This window comes from Rhinoderma darwinii, chromosome 5 (genome assembly GCF_050947455.1).
Source record: "Rhinoderma darwinii isolate aRhiDar2 chromosome 5, aRhiDar2.hap1, whole genome shotgun sequence".
NCBI classification, from domain to species: Eukaryota; Metazoa; Chordata; class Amphibia; order Anura; family Rhinodermatidae; genus Rhinoderma; species Rhinoderma darwinii.
Genome location: NC_134691.1, coordinates 159,100,220 through 159,127,247, shown reverse-complemented (window position 1 = coordinate 159,127,247; position 27,028 = coordinate 159,100,220). Strand labels below are relative to the sequence as shown.

The window sequence follows — 27,028 nt, the reverse complement described above, 5'->3', positions numbered from 1 at the left end:
ATCGGAGACACAGACACTCGGCGATCTTATCGCCAGGTGTCGGGTTGAGAGGGAGCTCCCTTCCTCCCTCTCTCCAAAACCACTCAGATGCGGGACTCGGTATTGAGCGCCGCATCTGAGGGGTTGAACAGGTGAGATCGATACTAATATCGATCTCACTCGTTCGAGCAGGGATGCCCCGTCTTTATTTATTCTGATGCAGCGCCGTGAATAGGCTATTGCATCAGAATAAAGACCGCCGTGAAAAGGCGTATCGGCAGTCATTATGGGGTTAAAGTGTAGCTAAACGTTTAACAAACTTCTCATATGTCATAGTTACATGTCAGAAGTTTGGATTGGTGGGAGTCCGAGCACTTAGACCCCCACCAATTGCTAAAACGAAGCAGCTGAAGCACTCGTGTGAGCGATCAGCCAATTCGTTTCTGTTTGGCTTTTTCCAGAAATCCGATGTATCGGAGTACGGGCTCATAGACTTTCTATTGAGTCTCCAATACATTGATTTCCGAAAAAAGCCGCGAAGCGGCTGAGCGCTCACACGAGTGCTTCAGCTGTTTCGTTTTAGCAATTGGTGGGGGTCTCGGTGCTCGGACCACCACCAATCAAAACTTATGACGTGTCACAAGTTTGTTAAACGTTTAGTTACCACTTTAAAGTTTTAAAATTAAAAAAAAAATAAAGTATTTTTACAATAGACATTAAAATATGTCTCAATACATAAAATATACACACATTCGGTATTGTCGCAACCGTAATACCAAATTTATAGCGTAATTTATGATGTTTACACTGTTCTAAAATAAAAACTGCTTTTTTTTTTAACTTACTATGTCACAGCCATAGTAACACGCCCCACTGACCGTTCAGGGGGTTATTTAAATATCGGGCGCCAAATATAACGGCACCGATATCTAAATAACGAAGGGAGGTAGAATTTTTTTTTTACGTTCCCCAGGGTTTGTGCAGCCCTCCCCATTACATTCTGCACTCAGCTGCATATGTATGGGGAGGTGAAAGGTTCTCTTTAATGTGAGGCACGAGGTATTATGAATTTTGAACCTCCATGTGCCTCTCATTAATGGTAATTAATCATGTTGTCCATTATGACTGAGGAACATGATGGGATTAATTAATATTAATGTGAGGTAAATGGAGGTTCAAAATTCATCACACCACGTGCCTCACATCAGAAAATGGGAGAACTTTTTTTTAATTTTTTATTATTATTATTGGCAAAGTATCGTTTTGGTATTGAGTATCGCAATATTACAAAAAGTATCGGTAACGAAGTCCAAATTCTGTTATCGTGACAACCCTAGTTCTGACACGATTTTTGCAAGTCGCATCAAAAAATGCATTTTGACCGTGACGTGAAAACCCATCATTAATTTGAATGAGGGGTGGACAGATATAAATCTACCTAGAGTTTAGCTGTTTATTGAGAACTGGATGGATTCTATATTGTTAGAGAAATAATTGTATTTGCCGCCCTTAAAATTGTACAGTTTGCTTTTATTCAAGCGCACCAGTGAGCAGGTCATTTAGTTTTAAATAGTCATAAGGGCCTGGAGGCACTAAAAGCTCTGGTTACACATGGCATCCTGGTGAGCCTGCTGTCCATTCCCTAGCACAGGGAAGAGTTCTCCCATAAATGCATTACATGTTCCTGATGAAATGATTACAGTGTAGAAAGATGAAAAGTTATGTTCATTTTAACAAACCATACAGTAAGTGCATAGGAATTGCCATTTTACTTTTGCTTTTCACTTCGACAATAAATATACTCAAATTAATATTTATCTTGCAAATAGGAAATAAAATAGAAAGTTCAAACTGCTGTCAACACTTCAGAAAATTAATATTACTAAACACTTATGTGATGAGAAAAATTTGGCTCAAATGCTTCTTTTAGCACACTGAAGCCACTTGGATCTGTGTTTTGTGATCCGCAAAACGGCAACGGTTTTGTGAATGATGTTTGAACTCTCATAACCCTTGTTATCACGTTCCATTACACGTATATTTTAAACTGGTGCTATTATAGCCTATGGGTGACTGATGCCACTGTTGGGCATTCGTCAAAGGCTCCGATAAATATGCATATATGGACAGTTCTCACTGAAGCTTCCTGATGTAGCAGAGGGAGTTCGGATGGCATCCTTGCCCACACAGTACCACTGTGGAGGGTGGGGGTACTGCTAAGTCTGGATTCCAGCCACACATATCCATCTGCACCGTGGCCCAAAGGCAAGAGCTTCAGAACAGTCGGTGTCCCCTGCTGCTTTTGATCTGCGCCCATGGAAGCTAAATCACTGGCTTCCCTGGGGTAGACCAAGTGATGCAGCTTCCACTGTATTTCCCTCCTAAATTGCCGGTGTGGGCCAGCAGAGTATCCCCCCCCCCCCCCCTCTAAAGATTTTCAAAGCAACTGTAGACCCAGGCTGCTTATTTCCACTTGGGGAAGCTAGGTCACTGCAGCTTCGCTTGGTGTAGCTTTTGTCCATATCTGTTATGTCACTGGGGCTACCCCAGGGAAGCCCCAGTGACTTAGCTACCCCTGGGCTTTGAGGGGGGGCACAGGGGACATGACAATGGAAGGGAGAGTCCTGGGAGTCCGTATACTGTCCCTCACGAACAATTACATCACTGCGGTTGCCAGTCGTATAGTTTCAAAGGAGGCCAGTGACGGATGCCATACCGTAGTGATGTAAAAAATAGACCGCACTCACGTTTTGGTGTACCAAGAGAGATGTAGTGATTTTTTATTTTTTTTTAAACTCGTTTTATTGAAAGAATTGTACAATACAAATGTCCATAGTACATAACAGAAAATAAACACATTTATGTAGTCATACAAATTTTGAACACAGATGCATAGTGGCTATGGTGGTATTTAACAGGTCATGACCTAATAGATCACATAGTTAACCCTCAGTAATAACATAATGACATCCCAGCGGGCAAAATACTTTCCCAGGCCAATTTGAATTATTCCATATAAAATATAGAAATCCTATAAGTAACCAATCATGCAACATCCGTCCTCCTCAAGGTTGCAGCAACTGGTCCCTCAGGTCTGTGAATCTATGCGGAGTATACATGGTACACGATGAATCACACCAAATCTGCCATATTTTATAAAATTTACCAATACACCCTCTTTTCTTATATAATACTCGCTCATATGGAATAATGGAATTGATCAACGATTTCCATTTCGTCACCCTAGGAGGTCTCTGATCCATCCACCGAAGTGCGATGGTTTTCCTTGCCATGAACAATACTTCTTGCAATAAAATACGTATGTGGAATGGCCACTGATCCTCAGGCAGCACCCCAAATAGACAAATCTTGGGTGAAAAGGGGACCGGCTGCATCACCACTTCCTCAACCACTTTCAACACCTCCCCCCAAAAGGAGGCCACCACTGGACATTCCCAAATCATATGCCAGAAATCAGATCTGGGAAGACGGCACCTGTGGCATTCAGTGCTAGGATATCTGCCCATTCTATGCAGTCTCACCGGCGTGAGGTAACTCTGATGAACTATAGCCAATTGAATCATTTTGTTATTTGCCGCCGGCGATACAGACATAGGAGATGAAAGTACATCCTCCCATTCCTCCCCTGTCAGATCTGGTATCAGACTCTCCCATCTATCTTTTACCGGTAATTTGACATTGGCCAGTTTAGCTTTTATAAGGGCCGTGTAGACAGCCGAAATCAGCCCCCGGGGACCCTGTGATTTAAAAACTCCAATCAAAGGGAATCGGGAGAATTCGTGGTCTGACCTAGGGTATTGACTTGCGAGAGCATGTCGCAGCTGCAGATATCTATAAAAGCTTTTTCTAGGGATTTGGAAGTCCTCTTGCATTTGCGCAAAGGATTTAATGACATTATCCGTATACACATCCCCGACTCTACGTACCTCAAATCCATCCCAGAAAGAGGGGGCCTGCCCCTCCATTAGATGTGAAAGAAGGGGATTATCCCATAGTGGCATGTCCACCTGTATATCTGCATATGCATAAATTTGTTTGGCCGCCGTCCATGCCTGCACTGCCACCTTGTGGATTGGGAGCATTCTTTTATAAGTTCCCGGGGAGCTTTCTAGCACTGGCCAAAGGTGCGTTAGATGCAAATATGTAGCGAGGTGCTGTTCCCTCATTGGTAACGGGTCCGACCCTGTCCATAGCTGTAGATATCTCAACTGCCCAGCTAGATAGTACATAAACAAATCCGGTAGTGCCAGTCCCCCTTCCTGTTTAGGTCTCTGCAGAGTAGCCAAGCTAAGTTTGGATCTGTTGGATCCCCATATAAAAGCCGGGAATAATGCATGTAGGGATTTAAAAAAGGCCTTATATACTGGTATGGCTGCGTGCTCCAGAACATAGACATTTTGGCAGAATAACCATTTTAATTCAATTTACGCGACCCGTCACTGCCAGTGGGAGTGCCCCCCACACCTTGAATTTGAGCTTGATATAGTCTAACAGAGGCAGTATGTTGGTGATTTGATCTTGTCTATGGTCTCTGTTTATGATAATACCCAGATATTTAAAGGACGACACTACCTGCAGGCCGTGCTCAGCTTCCGCCCACCCCACTTCCTTCAAAGGCATGAAAAATGATTTGTTCCAATTAACATGTAGGCCAGAAAATCTACCAAATTGGTTCAGGATTCCAATAGCTAGCCCCAAGTTGTCTTTCGGGTATGACATATACAATATCACATCATCGGCGTACAAGCTAATCCTCTCGTCCTCCCACTACTATTCCCCTATATTCTGGGTGCGTTCTTACACGTATCGCCAAAGGCTCAATAGCTATTGCAAACAATAGCGGGGAGAGAGGGCACCCCTGCCTGGTACCTCTACGGAGTTGAAAGTAAGGGGACATATACCATTAATCAAAATTTGTGCCTTCGGATCCTTATACAAGATTTTTATCCATTTAATGAAAATCGGGCCAAAACCAAACCTCTGTAATGCTTCAAACAAATATGCCTACTCAACGGAATCGAAGGCCTTGGCCGCATCAAGAGATGCCATTGCCCAGTCCTCCTTCAGTGCCTCTCCTATTTGAGCCAAAATTTGAACTTTGCGGATATTGTCAGATGTGGACCTCCCCGGCATGAAGCCCGCCTGATCCGGATGAATGAGTTGTAATATCACCTTATTCAGTCTATTTGCCAGTACCTTTGCAAGTATCTTGTAGTCTAGATTCAGTAATAAAATAGGGCGGTAAGAACTACAGTCCCTAGGGTCTTTGTCAGGTTTTAGTAGCACTACAATTGTGGCATCATAGAAACTGTCCGGTAGTTTCCCCTCCCTCCGGGCATAAGAATACATAGAGCATAATGGGGGAATGAGCTGGTCAGAGTAACGAAGATATACCTCCAATGGAACCCCGTCTGGGCCCGATGCCTTACCCTTCGACATATCCCTCAATGCCTGCGTAACCTCGTCTTCCGTGATATCGAGTTCTAACATATCCCTGCCTGGCACATCTAACTGGAAATTTCAAGTCTTCCAAGTATGATACACACTCGGACCAATCATACGTAGACTGCGAGGAGTATAAGTCCCTATAGAATTGGGTGAATCGGGCCGCTATACTAGGGGTATCAGTCAACTCACGGCCCTGACTGTCCTTAATCTTAAGTATTGCTGAGCTCTGAGAGCTGTGGTGAATTAAATGGGCCAGCAATTTACTTGATTGGTTTCCCAATTCAAAATAGGTCTGCCGAGCAAAAAACAGTTTCCTATCAGCTTTTTCTTGTAGTAATAATAAGTATTTACGGCCCATCGTCAGCCATGCATGTTTATTTGGTTCAGATGGGTTTTCTATATACTCGTCCTCCAATGTTTTACATTGCTGTGCCAACTGACCCTCTTCCTTTGCCGCTTCCCTTTTTATATAGGAGATTGTAGATCGCAAGCAGCCTCTAAGGTAGGCCTTCAGGGTATCCCATAAAATATTGAGATTATCACACGAGTTATTGGTATCTTGAAAAACCTCCAGTTGATCTGGTATGCGATCTTGCGGCCCTATCAGGGTGAGCCAGAATGGATGAATTTTCCAGCTACCAATCCTCACAGGCCCTGGGTGATTGAAACGCGCTACCATCGGAGAGTGGTCTGACACGCCCCTTACTTCATAAGAAATATCCGTTACCATCGGAACCATTAGAGCGTTCCCAAATATGTAATCTATACGGGACAGGGAATTCCTACCGATCGAATGACATGAGTAAACCTTTACATTCGGATGTTTGCACCTAAACATATCTATCCAACCCATTTCTTGAAATAACAAATTCAACTCTGTTGGAGCCACCGATGCAACCCCACAATCCACTTCCCCTCTAAATCTATCACATTTGGGATCCATGACCATGTTAAGGTCCCCCATGCCCAGTACCGTAGCTTATGGGTAAGCGGCAGCAAATGTGGCAGCCTCATGTAAAATCTGTATATTCGCCGGAGGAGGAACATATAGGCCCAGCAATACAAATGGTATAGTGTCAATGTAAGCATGTATAAACACATATCTACCTTCCTTATCCACTTTAAGTTTGACCACTTCCCACCTCAAAGATTTGTGGATTAATACCGATACCCCCCGGGAGTAGGACGTATGGAAAGAGTGTGAAGACCATTGGATCCAAGGTCTACGCAATAATCTCGCTTTGTCTGGGATTAAATGCGTCTCTTGCAGACATATTATAGAGGGATTAAATTTACGGATACATGCAAAAATGGCTGCCCTTTTCCTCGGGGTACCGAGCCCCCGTACATTCCAAGACACGATCGGTATAGACGCCATTAGTGGGCCCAGAAACTATGTCTGCCTCGGAGGGAAGATGGCTCCCGACTCCTGCACAATATCGATATACTTTCCCTAGTGACCTTTCCCCACCTTCTTTGCACTGTATGACTTTTTAGACATTTGCATTCATAAATGAGTATAATTTCACCTAAATACGGCGTTAAAAACCTAAACGACAAAACTAACATATAAACAGTAAATTGTATCGACAATGCGAGATGACACATAGGCCATTGCCGAAACATGCCCTCCTCGTGGCACCAAAGAGTAACGGGGAAGGCCCCGTGCTATTAGGCAGTGTTAACGTATCCTTCCCTATCTACATCTTCAAACATCATATTACATCTTAAGCCCTTTCCATAAATTCGTACAGGAGGACTATAAATCAATCAGCAGTGTAAACAATATATCAGTAATATTTAACCGTAATATGCTTCCTGCGCATATACCCGGATCTCTCCTGAAGTCTCTGAACTGGGACCTCTTCTTCACTTCGGCCGGATCAATCCTTCCCACTATAGGCCAAGCTCCATGGACAGAATGGCAACAGATTGATAGTCCCGACAGTCCATTCAACTGAAATGGGGAGGATAAGAATGACCCTTTTCAGGGCCTCCGGATCTATCCACCCGCCGGATAAGACATTGGAATCCCTCCTAAAACACAGGAGATCAACCAGCAAAAAGAAACCTTTTAGCCTGCATCAGGCGCATGAGAAACTCCAGCATCATCTTTAAATTCCAGCATTTTCCATCCTCACCCACCAAAGGGATCATACGCGGCGGGGCGATCTCCTCCCTCTCACCCAGTCGTCGGCCTCCAGCGGAGAATTAAAAAAGATAGAACGGTCGTTATCCACTACCCGCAGCCTTGCAGGATACGCCATAGAATATGGGATATTGAGATCCCTCAGCCGTCTTTTCACCGCCATAAACGTAGCTCTGCGCTTTTGTAGATCAGCCGAGAAATCCGGGAATATGGACATAGCAACGCCATTATACTTAATTCCTTGCAGTCGACGGGCTTGACGTAGGATCATGTCCCTGTCGTTACAATTAAGCAACCGGGCCAGCATCGGCCTCGGAGGGGCCCCAGGTGGAGGTGGTCTTGCCGGCACTCTGTGCGCCCTTTCTACTGCAAAGGCCTGCGAATAAGGTGCATCTGGCAGTATCTCTTTCAACCACTTAGATATGAATTCGCCGGGATCTTGGCCCTCCGATTTCTCAGGCATTCCTATTATCCGGATATTATTCCGGCGCAGCCTATTTTCCAGATCATCATTTTTTTGTTTTAATAACTCCGTCATGGATTCCAGATCCGTAATCGCACGTGGCATGGCCGCCATCCTGTCTTCCACCCCAGACACTCTAACCTCTACATGTGTCACTCGCTCTCTCAAGGCCTGCATATCCTGCCTGATGAGGCCTATATCAATTTTCACCTCCTCCATCTTACCGGTCAGCGAGGTCTTGCATGCTGATATGGCTGCCAGGAGTTTATTCATCACCTCTGTCGGGGTAGGTTCCGGCTCTGTCTCCTCCACCACCGCTGAGGAAGATGTCGTCCCGCCAGGCGTCTCACTGCCCTTTGAGCGCTGCTGCAGGGAAGCACGGCCGCCATCTTTGATATCTTCCCGGGCATAGCTCTGTAGCTTTTCCGTGGCCGTTTGACCTCTCGTGGGGCCCATAACTCCACTCTTACCACCCGACTGCTGCCTGGATCTCCGGGACGTAATGATGAAGGTAAGGAACGATCAGGATATTCACAGGATCAATATAGCACGGAACCACAGCGGAGCTCTCAAGTCATGCGACTGCTCCCGTTGCGCGCCAAGCCACGCCCCCCAGATGTAGTGATTTTTAATTCGGTCGTTTGATGTTTTCGGCTCAGCAGCCTTTCTCAAGTACAGTGGCATCCGTCACCCATATGCTGTCATGGAACCCATTAAACATATTCATTTTTTTTTTTTTTTTACTGAATGCCTCCGGATAGAATATCATAGTGTAAAAAAACAAACGATATAACGCCCGACCGAGGCCAAAAGGACAGTCTTTTCTGGCCTCCATCGGTATGATGGGAGCCTATAGGTATGTTTGACGTATGTGCCAGGAGTTTTCCCAATGCATACATCAAATGTACAGAGGAAACGCAGTGTGAATGGGCCCTAAGTACTCTTCTATCTGAATGTTAAAACTGGCCCACTGACCGATATACAGTAAAATACATTTACTGATATACTTATCCGATTTGACCTGTATGCTGGATTTCTGCTTCTGAAGAAACATGAAACAAGACATTTACACATTCTACCGAGCCAAATGATCCTCCGTAAGCGGAGAGGAGCTCCATTTACATAAAAACTTTTGTAACTTCTTTTAAATTAAATGTTTATATGAGAAATAAATTATTTTATGATCTAATTGTTTACCGTCTGCTGTTCTCTGATCCCCCCCCCCCCCCCTCTTCTAGGCGTGTGAGGGAAAGTATTTAGTCTCAGCCCTGGACTCTTAAAGGCAATGTAAACCTTTTAAAAGTCTTTATTTTAATTTTTTTTTAATAAAAATGGCAGTCAGTGTGTTTGGTTTAACTTTAGAATTCATTTTTATTAAAAATTATTTTTAGTCTTTAAAATACAGCTGCTTTGTATCCTGTATATAGAGCGCTGTATCTTTAGCTGCTTTGTATCCTGTATACAGAGCGCTGTATCTTTAGCTGCTTTGTATCCTGTATATAGAGCGCTGTATCTTTCACTGCTTTGTATCCTGTATATAGAGCGCTGTATCTTTAGCTGCTTTGTATCCTGTATACAGAGCGCTGTATCTTTCGCTGCTTTGTATCCTGTATATAGAGCGCTGTATATTTCGCTGCTTTGTATCCTGTATATAGAGCGCTGTATCTTTAGCTGCTTTGTATCCTGTATATAGAGCGCTGTATCTTTCACTGCTTTGTATCCTGTATATAGAGCGCTGTATCTTTCGCTGCTTTGTATCCTGTATATAGAGCGCTGTATCTTTCACTGCTTTGTATCCTGTATATAGAGCGCTGTATCTTTCGCTGCTTTGTATCCTGTATATAGAGCGCTGTATCTTTCGCTGCTTTGTATCCTGTATATAGAGCGCTGTATCTTTAGCTGCTTTGTATCCTGTATACAGAGCGCTGTATCTTTAGCTGCTTTGTATCCTGTATATAGAGCGCTGTATCTTTCGCTGCTTTGTATCCTGTATACAGAGCGCTGTATCTTTCACTGCTTTGTATCCTGTATATAGAGCGCTGTATCTTTCGCTGCTTTGTATCCTGTATATAGAGCGCTGTATCTTTAGCTGCTTTGTATCCTGTATACAGAGCGCTGTATCTTTCGCTGCTTTGTATCCTGTATATAGAGCGCTGTATCTTTCGCTGCTTTGTATCCTGTATATAGAGCGCTGTATCTTTCGCTGCTTTGTATCCTGTATACAGAGCGCTGTATCTTTCACTGCTTTGTATCCTGTATATAGAGCGCTGTATCTTTAGCTGCTTTGTATCCTGTATACAGAGCGCTGTATCTTTCACTGCTTTGTATCCTGTATACAGAGCGCTGTATCTTTTAGCTGCTTTGTATCCTGTATACAGAGCGCTGTATCTTTCACTGCTTTGTATCCTGTATATAGAGCGCTGTATCTTTCGCTGCTTTGTATACTGTATATAGAGCGCTGTATCTTTCACTGCTTTGTATCCTGTATACAGAGCGCTGTATCTTTAGCTGCTTTGTATCCTGTATACAGAGCGCTGTATCTTTCACTGCTTTGTATCCTGTATATAGAGCGCTGTATCTTTCGCTGCTTTGTATACTGTATATAGAGCGCTGTATCTTTCGCTGCTTTGTATCCTGTATACAGAGCGCTGTATCTTTCGCTAAGACCCGAATCAGTTAGTCCCGCGTACCTGACGGGTACAGGATTCAGTGAATGATACAGCTGCTCTGTACACAGGATACAAAGCAGCTGTATCTCAGACTAAAAATAATTTTGAATAAAAACGAATTATAAAGTTGTACCAAATACACTGACTGACATTTTTATAATAAAACACAACAGTTTGAAAGGCCTTTTAGCCTCCTTTCACACTACTGTTATAGTACGTTTGGCTCTCTTCCGCTGCAGACTGCACCTTTTGCTTCCGTCAAAAAAAAAGGAAACCTAGCGAAAGGAGGCAAACGGAAAGCATCTCAAACAAAAGAATTACTGTTGAAATCAAAGGTAATTCTAACGGAAGCGGTGCTTTCTATTTGGACTCTTCTTCACCCCTCCTCCGACGAAAGAGAGCTAAATGTACTATAAGGCTCTGTTCACACTGTGAGGTTTTTGGCACGTATGTGATGCGGAAACCACGCCAAAAAACGCCTCCCATAGATCTCCTGCGAGCGGAAAAAAACGCTTGCGGTAAAAATAAGCGTCATGCACTTTCTGCGGGCGTTTCATCTCTGACCTCCCATTGACATCAATGGGAGGCAGAGAAAGTGGTTTTCGCTGCGTTTTTTACGCTCGACCGAAAAACGCAGTGAGAAACGGGGCAAAAAATGTAAGAAAAACTCTGTGTGACTCTGGCGAGCTTGTTTTCTATCCCTGGAAGTATAACAAAAAGTTCAAGAGAAAAATATTGTTATATACTTATCATATACCTTTTTGTTATACCTCCAAAATTCTGTACTCTGTAAAACGTCACTTCTCTGTTGGGCTTTGTTCACACTGAGGTTTTTGCAGGAGGAAAATTCCTCCTGCAAAAACTGTTCCAGAATTTTTTTGCACAGTGGTTTGACAAAAACCCGTCAAAACACTCGTCGAAGCGTTTTTTTCCAGTTTCTGACTGATTGAAATAGGGTTTTGGAGGCGGAAACTGCCTCAAGATCGGTCATGTCGCTTCTTTTTCTGTCGCTTCTTTTTCTGTCGCTTCTTTTTCTTCCGCCTCCCATTGAAATCAATGGGAGGCATTTTCGGGCGGTTTTTTACGAATTTTGCGGAGCGCGCCAAAAAATTCGTAAAAAAACTCTGTGTGAAAGGGCCTTAGTCTTCACTCGTATTAGGAAAAAATAAACTATCAAAATGCTTTATGAATATGCTCTATTCCCCTGCAGCCATTCCTCTGTTTACAAGCTGGCGTAATGTGACCAGAGCAGCCACCATTCCCCGCTTCTGTGATGTACCGTGTTTGGCAGTCATATTATCCCTCTGGACATGTGATCTTTACTTCATAAGTACAGAGAGCAGCAGTGGAGCAGCAGAGAATAATCATAAAGATGAAATTATTGAGACGTTTATTATCTTTGTATTTTAGGCTGCCTGATATTTTTATAAGCAAGGGGTTAAAAAATCCATTTAATTGTAATTACGTTTTTGCAGGCTATGAATTTCAAGAGATTTTCCTTGCTAGGATGGAGTGATGGCGGTATAACTGCACTCATTGCAGCTGGGTCTTATCCATCTCTCATCAATAAGCTTGTGGTCTGGGGAGCCAATGCTTATGTTACTGAAGAGGATCTAGATCTCTATAATGGTGAGGCTTATCCCTTAACCCTTTCGTGACCAAGGGTCATTGATGCTGTTGTGTCCTGGTCAAATTTTAAATTTTTCATATGCACTTCTTTAAACGACAATATCTTTGGAACCGCTTTGAATATCACAACTATTTTTACAAAACATATATATATATATATATATATATATATATATATATATACATACATATATACACACATGTAGAGATAAGCAGCACTCTGCGACAGATTCCAACACAGTAATGGGTGCAAGCAGGTAATCCAGATCCGTGGATTATAAGACATAAACAAAAGAAATCCCACATTTCATGCTTGAAAAAGGTCCTATAGCAGGATGGAAACGTTGCAGCTGTTGACTGAATAAATCACATACTTTTTGGAACCATCGGAGTGCTGTGGGATTTCTTTCGTTTATTTATATATATATATATATATATATATATATATATACACACACACACACTGTAGAGCTCTGTAACAATTAGTCCTCTTCTCCGTCACCCGGGATCGCTGTGAGGGGGAGAGTGAAGAGGGCTATATACACACGACCATGAAAAAAATGTCAGTCAACAACGAATAAACTGACTGTTTTGCATCCATTTCCCAGCCGTCTGGCTGTTTTTAACCAGCATTTGCCATCCGTTTTTCATGGACGTTAAAAAAAAATGGATGAATTTTATTCGTTAGGGTTGTTTCTCCCAACCGCCTGAAAACACTGCAGTGCCTATGTAGATAGTGACACAATACCACTGTAAATAGTGCCACATTGCCCACATAGCGCCAGTGCCCGCATAGATAGTTCCCACTGTAAATGGTTCCACAGTGCCCACATAGTGCCACAGTGCCCATGTAGATAGCGCCATAGTGTCCCCTGTAGATAGTGCCAATATAGTACCACACCCCCTGTAAATAGCGCCACCCCCTGTAGATAGCAACATTCCCCCCCCTGTAAATGGCATCCCCTTCCTGTAAATAGCACCACTGTAGCTCCTTGTAGGAGCGGAATCCCTCTGCCCGAAATTCCGCTCCTACAAGAAGCACCTGATGTTTTTCTCCAGAAGTAGCCCCTGACATCACTGTCCATATATGGATAGTGACACCAGGGGCTTCTCCAGTAGCGGAATCCCCGGCACAGAGCGATCTGACACCGGGGATTCCGCTCCTAGAGAGAGTCGCTGAAGTCATTATCCATATATTGATAATGCCAGCAGGGGCGTCTCCAGTAGCGGAATCCCTGGCCAGAGTGTCGGCCGGGGATCCCGCTCCTAGAGAGAGCCACTAACGTCACTGTCCAAATGGACAGTGATGTCAGGGGCTCTGTCTAGAAGCGGAATCCCTGGCCAGTGCGATCTGACACCGGGGATTCCGCTCCTAGAGTCTGTTCAGGTGGCGCTATTTACATTGGGGCGTGCAATGCTATCTACAGCAGGGGGGGGTTGCTATCTGCAGGGAGGGTGGCACTATCTACAGCGGGGATGGAAATACGACGGGGGCTCCCTCTAAGAGGGGAATCCTCGGCCAGATCGCTGGCCGGGGATTCCGGTGCTGGAGGGAGCTTAGGTGGCGCGATCTACTGAGGGTTTTGCGGGGGTTGTGGGTGGCAATATCTACAGTGGGGGGTGTATTCCAGGGCTCTCAAAGCCCCGGCAGACATGAGAAGCAGTGCTGCTCACACTGAAACAGCACTGCATTTATTAAACCCGTTCCAGGCTGTCGACGTCTATACACATGCTAACTGCACAGGGCATCGGCAGTTAGAACGTATATAGCCGTATGACAGTCGTGAAGGGGTTAAAGTGCACTCACAACACTTACAATGCTAAAGATACTAAGGAAAACCCTAGTCTTAATGCATGAAAAGATCAACAATAAAAAGTTGATTCAAATTGATCCATAAAAATCATTGCAATCTTTATTGCTAAAAGTCACTCATCATTAATTTCAAATCCATATGCTGTGACGATCAAAATGGCGGTATAAGTTTATTGTATTGATGAAAAATGTCCATCAGATACTTATAACGATACATGTCAGTTCAGCTTAAAGGGCACCTGTCGGCTCTCCTAATATATTTGCTTTACTAAATACTTGCATTCATCTTAGAAATGCAATTCTGGAGCATCATTTCTTAGAGTGCTGCATTGTGCGTTTCCTCTATCGGGTTTTACCATTCTCCTGCCTAATCAGGGCTGACCGTATCAGACTGCGTAGGGACACACCCTACTGTAAAGGATATTGGTAACGCCCTGTTGCCAATTTCTTCATACTATTCCAGGAGGAATAACAGAGGAATGCCACAATGTAGAACTCTTAAGAAAAGGTGCTTCTGTAATTGTTATTTCATGGAGAAATTTTTTACGAAAACATGTCAGAAGGAGGGCGCGTGCGCACGGAGCTAATAGTGGACGTGTTTCCCTAGAGCTCCGCACCTCAGCGGGAGTATCAAGCTATTTTTAGTGATTTCCAGCCGCTCACATTCCACCGGAATTCCTCCTGCTTCCTCTCAGGGATCTTTTGATGGCGAAAGAGAATGCCAAAATGTCCGGGATCGTGACCAGATCTACGGCTGTTGAGTCAGAGCCTCCCATTGCAGATTGCACACGCGGAGTAGGCCGTGATGGCGCCGGACCCGCCTCATTCTCCTCAGTTGCAGGCATCCTCGCCGGAACCGCTGCACAGTATGGATGGAGGTACCCATTGTTTTAAGAGCCCGAGCCCTGGCTCAGATTTATTTGGGGACGATGGCTCCAATGCTTCCTCCGCAGAACCTGTTGTACAGGGGTTTTCATTCAGCCAAGATGGGGCCTCTCGGTTATCCTCCCCGTAGCTACAAGCTGACACTGGGGCATATTCTGGTGACAAAGTTCTTATTGCACGCTTTTCACAACTCTTAGGGCGGATTTACACGAGTGTGTCCGTTTTGCGCGCGCAAAAGGCACTTAACAGCTCCGTGTGTCATCACCATATGATGCGCGGCTGCATGATTTTCGCGCAGCCGCCATCATTATGACACTCTGTTTGTATGTTTGTAAACAGAAAAGCACGTGGTGCTTTTCTGTTTTCAATCATACTTTTTACTGCTGTTGCACGAATCACGCGCGTCACACGGAAGTGCTTCCGTGTGGTTCGCGTAATTTTCACCCACTCATTGACATCAATGGGTGCGTGATGCGCGAACAACGCACAAATACAGGACATGTCGTGCGTTTCACGCAGAGGACACACGCTGCGTGAAAATCAAAGACTGTCTGCATGGCCCCATAGACTAACATAGGTCCGTGCGACGCGCGTGAAAATCACGCGCGTTGCACGGACGTATTACACGTTCGTGTAAATCCGCCCTCACAGCAAGAACTTGAAAAAACGTGTCTCAAGATCACATATGAACTTAAAGCTGACTTTCATGCTCTGGGATCTAGAATGGAAGCAATGGAGGCTAAAATTGATAACACGGTCACGACTGTTAACCAGCACTCTGATTGTATTGACATATACCAACAGCTTGAGGAAGCCCACTCTGAGATTGAAGCTATGGAAAATGGATCCAGACGGGAAAATTTCTGTATCAGGGGCTTGTCAGAAAATGTCCCGGATTTAGAAACTGCGGTACACGATATTTTCAAACCGCTCCTTCCTGATTTATCTGACCGCCATTTTGATGTTGACTGAGTGCATGTGGCGCTTACTGCTCCTGGTTCGGATGGTCTGCCCAGAGATGTGTTGCTGAAGCCTCGTTATTACTCTGAAGGAAAAGGTCATGAAAGCTTCCAGATCCACAGAACCGCTGCAATTGCGTAGCTGCGACATACAAGTCTTCGCTGATCTGGCTCCTCGCACGATCCAGATGCGTCGTTCATTAAAACCTCTCCTCCAAGTCCTGATTTGCCAGGAGATTAGATACCGATGGGCCTTCCCCTTTCGTCTCACGTTTTCGTATCGCAGTCGGCCATACAGTTTTGCTTCTCTCCAAGAAGGAGAAGCCATTATGGAACGTTTGGGTCTTCTTTCAAAAATGGTACGCCTCCGCCGAGTATACCACCACCACCACCTCCTTCCTCCTCATCTACAGCACGGATTCGACCACTCTGGAGCTCCAGATCTTTGTCCCGGTCTTTGACTTCTGCTACCTGAACTTGCAGATCCTTGATGTCATCTTGATAGGTTCCTGTGATTGGAACTTTCTCCAGGTAACAGTTCCCTTTGCTGCTTACTATTGACGCTTAATTTTACATTTATAATGTCTTTAACCCCTTCCCTCCGCAGCCATTTTTCGGATATTCACTTTTGTTTTTTCCTCCCCACCTTCCAAAAGCCATAACTTTTTTATTTTTCCATCAATATTGCCGTATGAGGGCTTGTTTTTTTCGGGATGAGCTGTAGATTTTCACAGCACCATTTTTTGTACCATATAATGTAGTGGGAAAAAATAAAAAATATATATGTGGGGTGGAATAGGAAAAAAAACAGCGATTCCTCAACCTTTTGGGTGGTTTTGTTCTTACGGCGTTCACCGTACGGTAAAAACTGCATTCTGCGGGTCAATACGATTACAGCGATACCAAATTTATATAGTTTTCTTTGTTTTAATACTTTTACAAGGAAAAAACAGATTGTTACAAATTAAATTTAAGTTTTGTCGCCATATTCTGAGAGCCATAATTTTTTTTATTTTTCCGTCGATTTAGCAGTATGAGGGCTTATTTTTTGCAGGGCGAGCTATAGTTTATATTGATACCATTTTGGGGTACGTGAGACTTTTTGATCACTTTTTATTTCATTTTTTGTGGGAGATGAAGGGACCAAAAAAACAGCAATTCTGATGTTTTTATTTTTTTATGGCGTTCACCGTGCGGACTAAATAATGATATATTGTAATAGTTCAGACTTTTACGGACGCGTCGATACCAGTTATGTTAGGTTTTTAATTTTTTACATTGTGCTTGAGGGAAAATGGGAAAAAGGTTTTGTTTTTTTGAGATTTTAATTATTTTTTTTGTTTTAAAATTTTTTTTATTTTACTGTTTGTTTTTTACTTTTTTTAAATTTTTTACTTGTCTCCCTAGGGGACTTTAAACAGCGATCATTGGATCGCTTGCACGATATACTGCAATACTAATGTATTGCAGTATATCGTGATTCTGACAGTCTCCTATGATGCCCTGCCAGAGGCGATCGCTATTGACCGCGGCATTTAACAGATTAAACAAGCGGGATCGCGCTCGAACGGGATCCCGCTCGTTACCTGGAAGTGTCGGCTGTAACAAACATATATACGGCGGATATCGGGAAGGGGTTAATACTGTGATATTTTATGCTGTTGTTTTTCATCTAGCTATGGGCTGAGTTATCGTGAGCTGGCCCTCCCGCTGTGTGATGGCATGCCCTCCTTGGGATCTTTAGAGACCCCACTGATATTATATTGTTCTCGGGGTGGCGCTCTCTCAACATCCCCCATGGCCCTATTTGGGCGATGCTTTACATTGTACTATATGTACCGAAATAATTTGTGCTTATTGTCTTTTCTCTTTTACTTTTGCTCCTCTCCCCTCCTTTCCTGTCCCCTTCTTATGGTCGAGTGTGTTGGGAATTTTTTTTTCTGTGAACATTTTGGTCATGGCTGACCCTCTGTCCTCCTCTTAACATTGTTACTCACAACGTCCAGGGCCTCAACTCGCAGAATAAACTGCGGCAAGCCTTCCAGACATATAAATCCTTGCATTGTGATGTTGTGTTTCTACAAGAATTGCATTTCTCCACTGTCTATAGTGCCTAAATTTATGCATAATCATTATCCTTTGTATTACTTAGCGGTGGCTGCGGAAAAGAAGAGAGGAGTGGGCATCTTTTTCAAAAGAAACCTTCCCTTCACACATCAAACCACGGTGGCAGAGGGCAGGTATTTGCTCGTAAATGGTACACTGCAGGACACATAGGTCACATTTATTTCTTATTATGCAACAAACGAAGGCCAAATACGTTTTTTTTTACTGCAATGTTCAGACATTTACTTCCTCAATTCCTTGGTAAAGTGTTTTTAGGTGGGGATTCTTATGTAACATTGGATCATCTCCTTGACCAAACGAACACAGGTCCCTCCTCCCTTCACCCCCCCCTTACTCCCCCACCCCCAAACAGGGGTTGCAATTAGCTAAACTCTTACACTCCCATGAATTTGTTGACGCCTGGATCTGTCAACCTCTCCACCAGGGATTACACCTTTCATTTTCATGCCCGTTCATCTTACTCTCACATAGACCATCTCCTTCTTCCGTCTCCGCTCTTAAATAGTCTGTTACGGGCCAAAATACACTACATTTCATGGTCAGATCATGACTTGGTGTTGTTTACATTGGATTACTTCTGGCTTAAACCTCGGTCTAGCTCATGGCGTTTAAATGAGTCCCTTCTGACAAATCCCCAAGTATTTAAAGAAATTGCAACTGAAATTGAACACTATTTCCAAATGAATTACGCGAAACTTATTTCGATTGCCTCACGTCTGAAGAGGGTTAGAGAACAACTTCTTAAGGATAAGGAAGTGACTTATTTAGCTTTAGTTAGGCAACAAAAGGCAGACAATACCCTTGACTTAAGGTCCAAAATTGAGGATGCCCATACAGAACTTAACTTGTGCCTTACAACTATCGCAGAACGTAACATTCGTTGGACGCAATATAGATTTTTTTGCCCAAAGTAACAAACCAGGCACCCTTTTAGCTCGGAAACTTGCTCCATTGTCTAATAACTTCATGGTGCCTAAACTACGGCTATCGAACGGTAATCTCACTCAACATCCTAAATAGGTTCTCCTCCCCAGTTAGATAAAGTGAAAGCTGAGGCTTTATTTCAGGATATCTCCTTGCCTGTATTAAAGGACCCTCACAGGGATAATATGGAGACACCTATATCGATTCAGGAAGTTTTGGCTGCGATTAAATCCCTCAAATCCGCTAAATCCCCAGGACCAGATGGGTTCTCTAATCTTTACTATAAAAATGTTTGCGGCTGTTTTGGCACCTCACTTGGCCACCCTTTTTAATGCTTTGAGGGATGGGGGCTCACCTGGACCTGAAGCCCTCAGGGCATACAATTCAGTGATCTCCAAACCTCTTCCTGTCAAAATTATAGGCCAATATCCCTAATTAATGTCGACCTGAAAATACTCACTAAAATTTTGGCCACGAGACTCCATGCCTTTCTAGAACAATACATTCACCCTAATCAGGTGGGTATTGTACCGAACAATCGGCTGACCAGACTAGAAGGATAATTGATCTTATCTCCCTTGTTCGTTGACATTGGGATGGATCACGTAAGTCTGGAGCATTGTGCCTGTCGCTGGACTTGCATAAGGCTTTTGATTCCCTGACCTGGGACTACTTATTCTTTGTATTACGGCGTTGGAGGTTTGGTGATAAATTTATTACTCTTTTTAGAAGTCTATACTCGACTCCATCTGCCCAGGTAATGTTTTAAGTTTTTTTTTTTCTCAGATCGTATATACATAGCCCAGTGGATGAGACAGGGGTGCCCCCTCTCCCCTATCCTTTTTGTTTTGGGAATCAAGCCCCTGGTCAGGCTGAATAAGGACATCAAGTGAGTTGAGGTTAGGGGTCAGACACATAAATGCGCTCTATATGCGGACGACATCTTATTGGTGTTGTCGTCCACCCTGACATCCCTCCCGAATATTTATCACGTCCTAGACCAATTTTCCCAAATCTCAGGATTGAAAGTCAATCATAAAAAGTCTGAGGTCTTGAACATCAACGTTCCACATTTCATGGCCAACTGAACTTTGAGCTGAGATGGAGGGAAGACCAAATCCCCTATCTGTGAGTTCACCTCACTCCTTGCTAATCCACCTTTTTTCGCACAAATTTCCTCCCTCTTAAACAAAAAATGAAAACAGACCTGTTGCACTGGGCTTCTATGCCTCTTTCCTGGTTCGGTAGGATAGCAGCTATTAAGATGACGGTTCCTCCCAGAATCTTATACTTCTTCTGCACTTTACCAATAGATATCCCTGCCCCCTATTTAAAAGACCTTCAAAGGCTTATATTGTCCTTCGTTTGGGGTCCTAAACGTTGTAGAGTCCCTCAAAGTACTCTATATGCTCCTAAAGTCTCCGGGGGTCTGGGTTTACCGAACCTCACTAAATATTATTATGCTGCTTGCCTGACACCCTTAGTCTCACTCCACAGTAGCAGTAACCAAACACGTTGGATCCTGATGTTCCTGTAGACCAGTTGTTATGGCTGAAGCCCAAACACAGACCACCTGTGTTATGTCCACTTCTCTCCTCTTCCTTGGCGCTGTGGGATAGGCTGAGTCATAGGTTTTAGCTCTGTTCTGTACACATGCCTGCAGCTAGATTGTTTGCTAATCCTATTTTTGGTCCTAAAATGCAACAGTCAGCGTTTGAATGGTGGCTGGACATGGGTTTGTATCGAATCAGACACTTTTTTTTTAATAGACTAGGCGTAAAACCCTGTCATTTTTATCAATCTATCTACCACATGCCAGACTCTGAGTTTTTCGCTTTCACTAGATTCACCATTTTATGTCCTCATTTAAACCTACTTCGGTTCTGCAAAGTACGTCTGTATTTGAAAACGTATGCTTGAATAATTCTAGTGGTCATCAACGCTTGTCTAATATTCAGGCCCGGCGTTAGCACCCGTTAAACCCGGGAAAGTGCCGGGGGCCCACTCCACTTGGACAGTGGACATCGGCTCTTCTCCGGGACTCCATCTCTGGGAAAGCCCCTGACATCGCTGTCCATATATGGACAGTGATGCCAGGACCAGAGCATTGTCCCAGCCTGACCGCGCTGGTCCCACCTCCAACTGACTCCGTGTCCACAGGACGCAGATTCAGTTCGGTTGAATGCTGGAGCTTTGCTCCAGTATTCACTGTGCCATGAGCCACTCGGCACAGGCAGGCGCGATGTAGTGACGTCACTACATCGCGCCTGTCTGCGACGAGTCACTCACAGCACAGTGCAGAGGAGGAGAAGGATCCTCCACACGTCGTGGGAACGGGGGTAGGTAAGTGTTGTTATTTTTCTATTAGGTACGTATGGGGGCATTATACTAGGTATGGGAGGGGGGTCCTATTGTAGCTGCTGAGGGGGCATTATACAGTATGGGACATCTGTGGGGGGGCATTATACTGTATGGGGCAGCTATGGGGGGATTATACTGTATGGTGCAGCTGTGGGGGGCATTATACTGTATGGTGCAGCTGTGGGGGGCATTATACTGTATGGTGCAGCTATGGGGGGCATTATACTGTATGGTGCAGCTGTGGGGGGCATTATACTGTATGGTGCAGCTGTGGGGGGCATTATACTGTATGGTGCAGCTATGGGGGGCATTATACTGTATGGTGCAGCTATGGGGGGCATTATACTGTATGGTGCAGCTATAGGGGGCATTATACTGTATGGTGCAGCTATGGGGGGCATTATACTGTATGGTGCAGCGATGGGGGCATTACTGGGAGGAGGAGGCTGTGTGGCACTATCTACAGAGGGCACTAAATTTATGGGGGTACAAACTGGGGGCCTAACTTCTATATATGGGCATAAACAGGGCCTAACATCTATATGAGGGAACAAAGTGACGATTTTTGGCATTTTACTGCTGCCGTGAGTTCCCCCGCAAAGAGGCCCACCAAGTCTGTGTCGCCCAAGGGCCCACATAAGCTGGAGCCGGCCCTGCTAATATTTACTTATTTTTAGTTTCTCCATTGGACAAACATATGTCTATGTGGGAGAGGGACTTACATGCATTCTTTACTGTTAGGGAATGGCATGATATGGCAGATGGTACTTAGTTCCCTCTAAACTGGCCAATATGTTCCCTTCTTCCTTATCTTTGTGCTTCAGACACCGTGGATGTGTGGGAGACCTTCTGCATATATGGTGGTGTTGCCCGAGGGTACGCAGATTCTGGCGAAGAATCAACATGTTATATTCCATAACTCAGATTAATTTCAAACTGTCCCCGTCACAAGCGTTACTTAATGAGACCGTCCCTGGCTTATCTAAGGCCTCTCATAAATTTCTATCCTTTAATTTTCTGGCAGCCAAAATTGTTATAGCTACATCTTGGAAAAGCCCTGTGATTCCTCTTCATCTGGTTAAGACTAAGTTGAATTGGATTATGGTCAATGACCGATTACACCAGGGGTCTCAAGCACGCGGCCCACGGGCCGCATGCGGCCCCTGGGGCTGTCATCTGCGGTCCGCGGGACACAGAGCCGCTAGTATCGGCTCTGCTCCGGTACTCTGTGAAATCCCTGGCATCGCTGTCCATGAATGGACACGCGATGTCAGGGTCTTCCCCAGAGCAGAGTCCCAAGCAGAGCGCTAGTATAGGCTCTGCTCCGGGACTCTGTGGAAATCCCTGACATCACTGCCCATATATGGACAGTTTTGTCAGGGTCTTCCCCAGAGCGGAGTCCTGGGCAGAGCGCTAGTATAGGCTCTGCTCCGGGACTCTGTGGAATTCCCTGACATCGCTGCCCATGTATGGACAGTTTTGTCAGGGTCTTCCCCAGAGCGGAGTCCCGGGCAGAGCGCTAGCATAGGCTGGGGATTCCACTCCTAGAGCGAGCCCCAATGGACCTATCTACTGGGGGTGTCTGTGGCACTATCTACAAGGGGTGTGTGTGGCAGCATCTACAGAGGGCAGTGTGGCAGCATCTACAGAGGGCACTGTGGCAGCATCTACAGAGGGCACTGTGGCAGCATCTACAGAGGGCACTGTGGCAGTATCTATAGATGGCACTGTGGCATTATCTACAGAGGGCATTGTGTCACTATCTGAGAACGGGCTGCCGAATCTTGAAATTCTTGTGTCTACCAAACGCTGCCAACTGAGCAGCCAGACTGTATTTAGCGACACAAAGTCTGAAAAACTGGATTGTTAAAATAAGTATGTATCTACAGAGGGCACTGTGGCAGCATCTACAGAGGGCACTGTGGCAGCATCTACAGAGGGCACTGTGGCAGCATCTACAGAGGGCACTGTGGCAGCATCTACAGAGGGCACTGGCAGCATCTACAGAGGGCACTGTGGCAGCATTTACAGAGGGCACTGTGGCAGCATCTACAGAGGGCACTGTGGCAGCATCTACAGAGGGCACTGTGGCACGATCTAAAAAGGGGCTGCCTAATTTTGACATTTGCATGTCTGCCAACTGAGCTGCCGGACTGCATTTAGCGACACTTAAAATGTAAGTGGATTGTTGAGAAATCTCGCAAATTTCCGGTAAGTTTAAACCTAGTGCTATTATTATAGTGATGTAGTATTGTTATAGTAATGTAGTATTATAGTAATATACTGTTATAGTATTTCAAATAACTAATTAATTAACAATAATTTTGTAAGGTATCAAATTTGAAAGTAATGCGGCCCGTCAACTTCACATTTCTTCTATATGTGGCCCACTTACCCGGCCGAGTTTGAGACCCCTGGATTACACTGTATGGTCTCCAAGTTTGGCAGCCATGGCTCGGATACTTCGGGACGATCTCTTAGGTTTATTTTGCCTATAAAATATTCGACCATCATTCTCCTACCTTTCCCCCTCTTTCTCTCCCTCCCTTTTTGTTCCTTCTTTATTTTTTTCCCCTTTTTTTTGACATGCAGCAATATTTGGTATATATTTGACTGTTATGGTTCGATTTATGGGGACTGCCCCCAGCTGCTACTTGCATTGTTTGATGTATAGTTTACATTTCTTGAAAACCTTCAATAAAAATTATTGAAACCTAAAACATGTCAGAAGAGCTCACAGGTCCTCTTTAAGGAAATTAGCGTATACAATGAACAGCATGTTCCAAGATGAGTTTTATTTTATTCCTGCATGTTAAATAGTGTATTTGTTATATAGTGAAGATCCAGGGATTAATGCATGTTTTGCCTTTTGGAATTTATTAGCTGTAAAAGATGTAACAAACTGGAGTCCAAAGATGAGAAAGCCCTTGGAGGATCTATATGGAAAGGAGTATTTTGCCAATACGTTCTCAGCATGGGTGGAAGCCATGACTCATTTTTCCAGAAAATCTGATGGTAAATTTATAGACTGTGGTTTTTAAACAAATGTTATTGCTTGAAAAAAATCTTTATCTTCCCTCATTCTTTTTTTTGTTTGTTTGTTATTAGTAATCAAATTACAAATGACGGCTACAACTGAACTCTTAGTTCATGCTTTTTAACTCCTTGATGAGATCTGACTGGCCAATCACAGCAAGTTTACAGTAAAACCAATCACTTTAGCACAGTAAAATGGTTGTGATTGGTGTGGTCTAGGACACCACCAATCACTACCAAGTGGTGAGGGGACGTATCTGTGGTCCCACCTCGGCGATTACTATGATTGGTCAGTCAGTACTAACCAATCGATGCATCGGCAGCCAATTGAAAATAAGGCTGGGTTCACACGACCTATTTTCAGGCGTAATGGAGGCGTTTTACGCCTCGAATTACGCCTGAAAAGACGGCTCCAATACGTCGGCAAACATCTGCCCATTCATTTCAATGGGTTTGCCGATGTAATGTGCAGACGAGCTGTCTTTTTACGCGTCGCTGTCAAAAGACGGCACGTAAAAATACAGCCTCGTCAAAAGAAGTGCAGGACACTTCTTGGGACGTTTTTGGAGCCTTTTTCTCATAGACTCTATTGAAAGCAGCTCCAAAAAACGGCTGAGAAAACGCAGCGAAAAACGCGAGTTGCTCAAAATACGTCTGAAAATCAGGTGCTGTTTTCCCTTGAAAACAGCTCCGTATTTTCAGACGTTTTTGGCTCAGCGTGTGAACATACCCTAACAGTCACTGTCCGCTTCCAGTCAGGAAGAACGAACAGATTGCTTGTGCGATTTTCTGTACTGTGCTAACCTGTATTATAGAGAGCGATCATCATCCATGTCCCCTGTGTACTGTTGCAGTCCCTCCCCATGTCCCATTTTTGTTGCTTCAGTTCAGCATCTGTGGTAACTTTTTAGCACGTTTTTTTGGGGGGTGCTTTCTGTTATTTTTCCACCTGCACCATCTCCTTTCGTGCGTCCTGCAATCATTGAGCGCTGATCAGTGATGTACGTCATTGATCAGCATCTTTATTTGTTTTTGGGGTCGGTGTTTTTTTTTTTTTTTAAATGAAACAAACAAAAAAAATAATAATAGTAGTTAGGTTTAGCCCTTATTCACATGACAGGGTTTCCTGGCCGTGCGACGGCCGTTCATAAAACGGCCGTCGCACGGCCGCAGTAGGAACAAAAGGCCCTAATGGAGCTATTCACACGACCGATTTTTTTTTCCCGGCCCGTCAAAAAATGGGACATGCCCTATTTTCGGCCGTTTACCCGGCCGCCCGGCACCCATAGAAGTCTATGGGGCCGGGTAATACACGGCCATCACCGGAATGTGTCCCAAGTGATAACCGTGTATTCCATCGCTCGCGCTCTCTCTCCTCCTCCACACGGTGCAGAGTGCATGTGAGGAGGAGGAGGGTCTTTGGGGATTCCGCTACAGGAGAAGTGAGTGACTACACTATTCATATATGGACACAGCGACATCACTCACTTCTGAAGCATTACCTGCAGGGGGCTGGGTGGCATTACCTACAGGGGGCTGGGTGGCATTACCTACAGGGGGCTGGGTGGCATTACCTACCAGGGGGGCTGGGTGGCATTACCTACCAGGGGGGCAGAGTGGCATTATCTACAGAGGGCTGTGTGTGGCATTATCTACAGAGGGAAGTGTGTGGCATTATCTACAGAGGGAAGTGTGTGGCAACAAATTTAAATGAAATTCATCCGATTTTAAAACGGACAGGGAAAAAAACGGATGCAGAACGGGTCAAAATCTTTAAAAACAGCAACACGGAACGGATGAAAAACGGCCCAAAACGGCTGTTTTTATTGGCCGACACTCGGACCCTGTCGTGTGAATAAGGCCTTAGCCCTTATTTACACGACAGGGTTTCCCGGCCGGGTGATGGCCGTTCATAAATGGGCCATCACCCGGCTGCATTAGGAACAATAGACCCCTAATGGGGCTATTCACACGACCAATTTTTTTTGACGGCCCGGGAAACCTGGCCATCAAAAAATGGGACATGCCCTATTTTCGGCCGTTTACCCGGCCGCCCGGCTCCCATAGAAGTCTATGGGGCCGGGTAATACACGGCCATCACCGGAATGTGTCCCGAGTGACGGCCATGTATTCCGTCGCTCGCGCGCTCTCTCTCCTCCACCCTCCTACAAGGGGCAGGGTGGCATTATCTACAAAGGGCTGTGTGTGGCAACAAATTGAAATTAAATTCATCTTATTTTAAAACGGACAGGGAAAAAAACAGATGCAAAACGGGTCAAAATCGGACGTTAAAAACGGCAACACGGAATCGGAACGGATGCAAACCGGCCGGGAAAAACGGCCCAAAACGGCCGATTTTAACGGCCGACACTCGGACCCTGTCGTGTGAATGAGGCGTTAGCCCTTATTCACACGACAGGGTTTCCCGGCCGGATGACGGCCGTTCATAAAACGGCCGTCACCCAGCTGCAGTAGGAACAATAGACCCCTAATGGGGCTATTCACACGACCAATTTTTTGACGGCCCGGGAAACTTGGCCGTCAAAAAATGGGACATGTCCTATT

At 44.6% G+C, this 27,028-nt stretch overlaps 1 protein-coding gene across 6 annotated transcripts in view; it reads left to right on the top strand.

Annotated features, from left to right (window-relative positions):
* Window positions 1-27,028, top strand: part of BPHL (biphenyl hydrolase like) — a 45,168-nt gene that overhangs the window by 5,605 nt on the left and 12,535 nt on the right. For 4 of the 6 annotated variants that reach the window (XM_075826685.1, XM_075826687.1, XM_075826684.1 and 1 more), the window contains exons 4-5: window positions 12,205-12,358; window positions 24,311-24,442. In XM_075826685.1, the coding sequence (XP_075682800.1) occupies window positions 12,205-12,358; window positions 24,311-24,442 (286 nt within the window). Of the gene's footprint in view, window positions 1-12,204; window positions 12,359-18,167; window positions 18,256-24,310; window positions 24,443-27,028 lie in introns of all 6 variants that reach the window. The other 2 variants (XM_075826688.1, XM_075826689.1) reach the window with 1 other exon arrangement.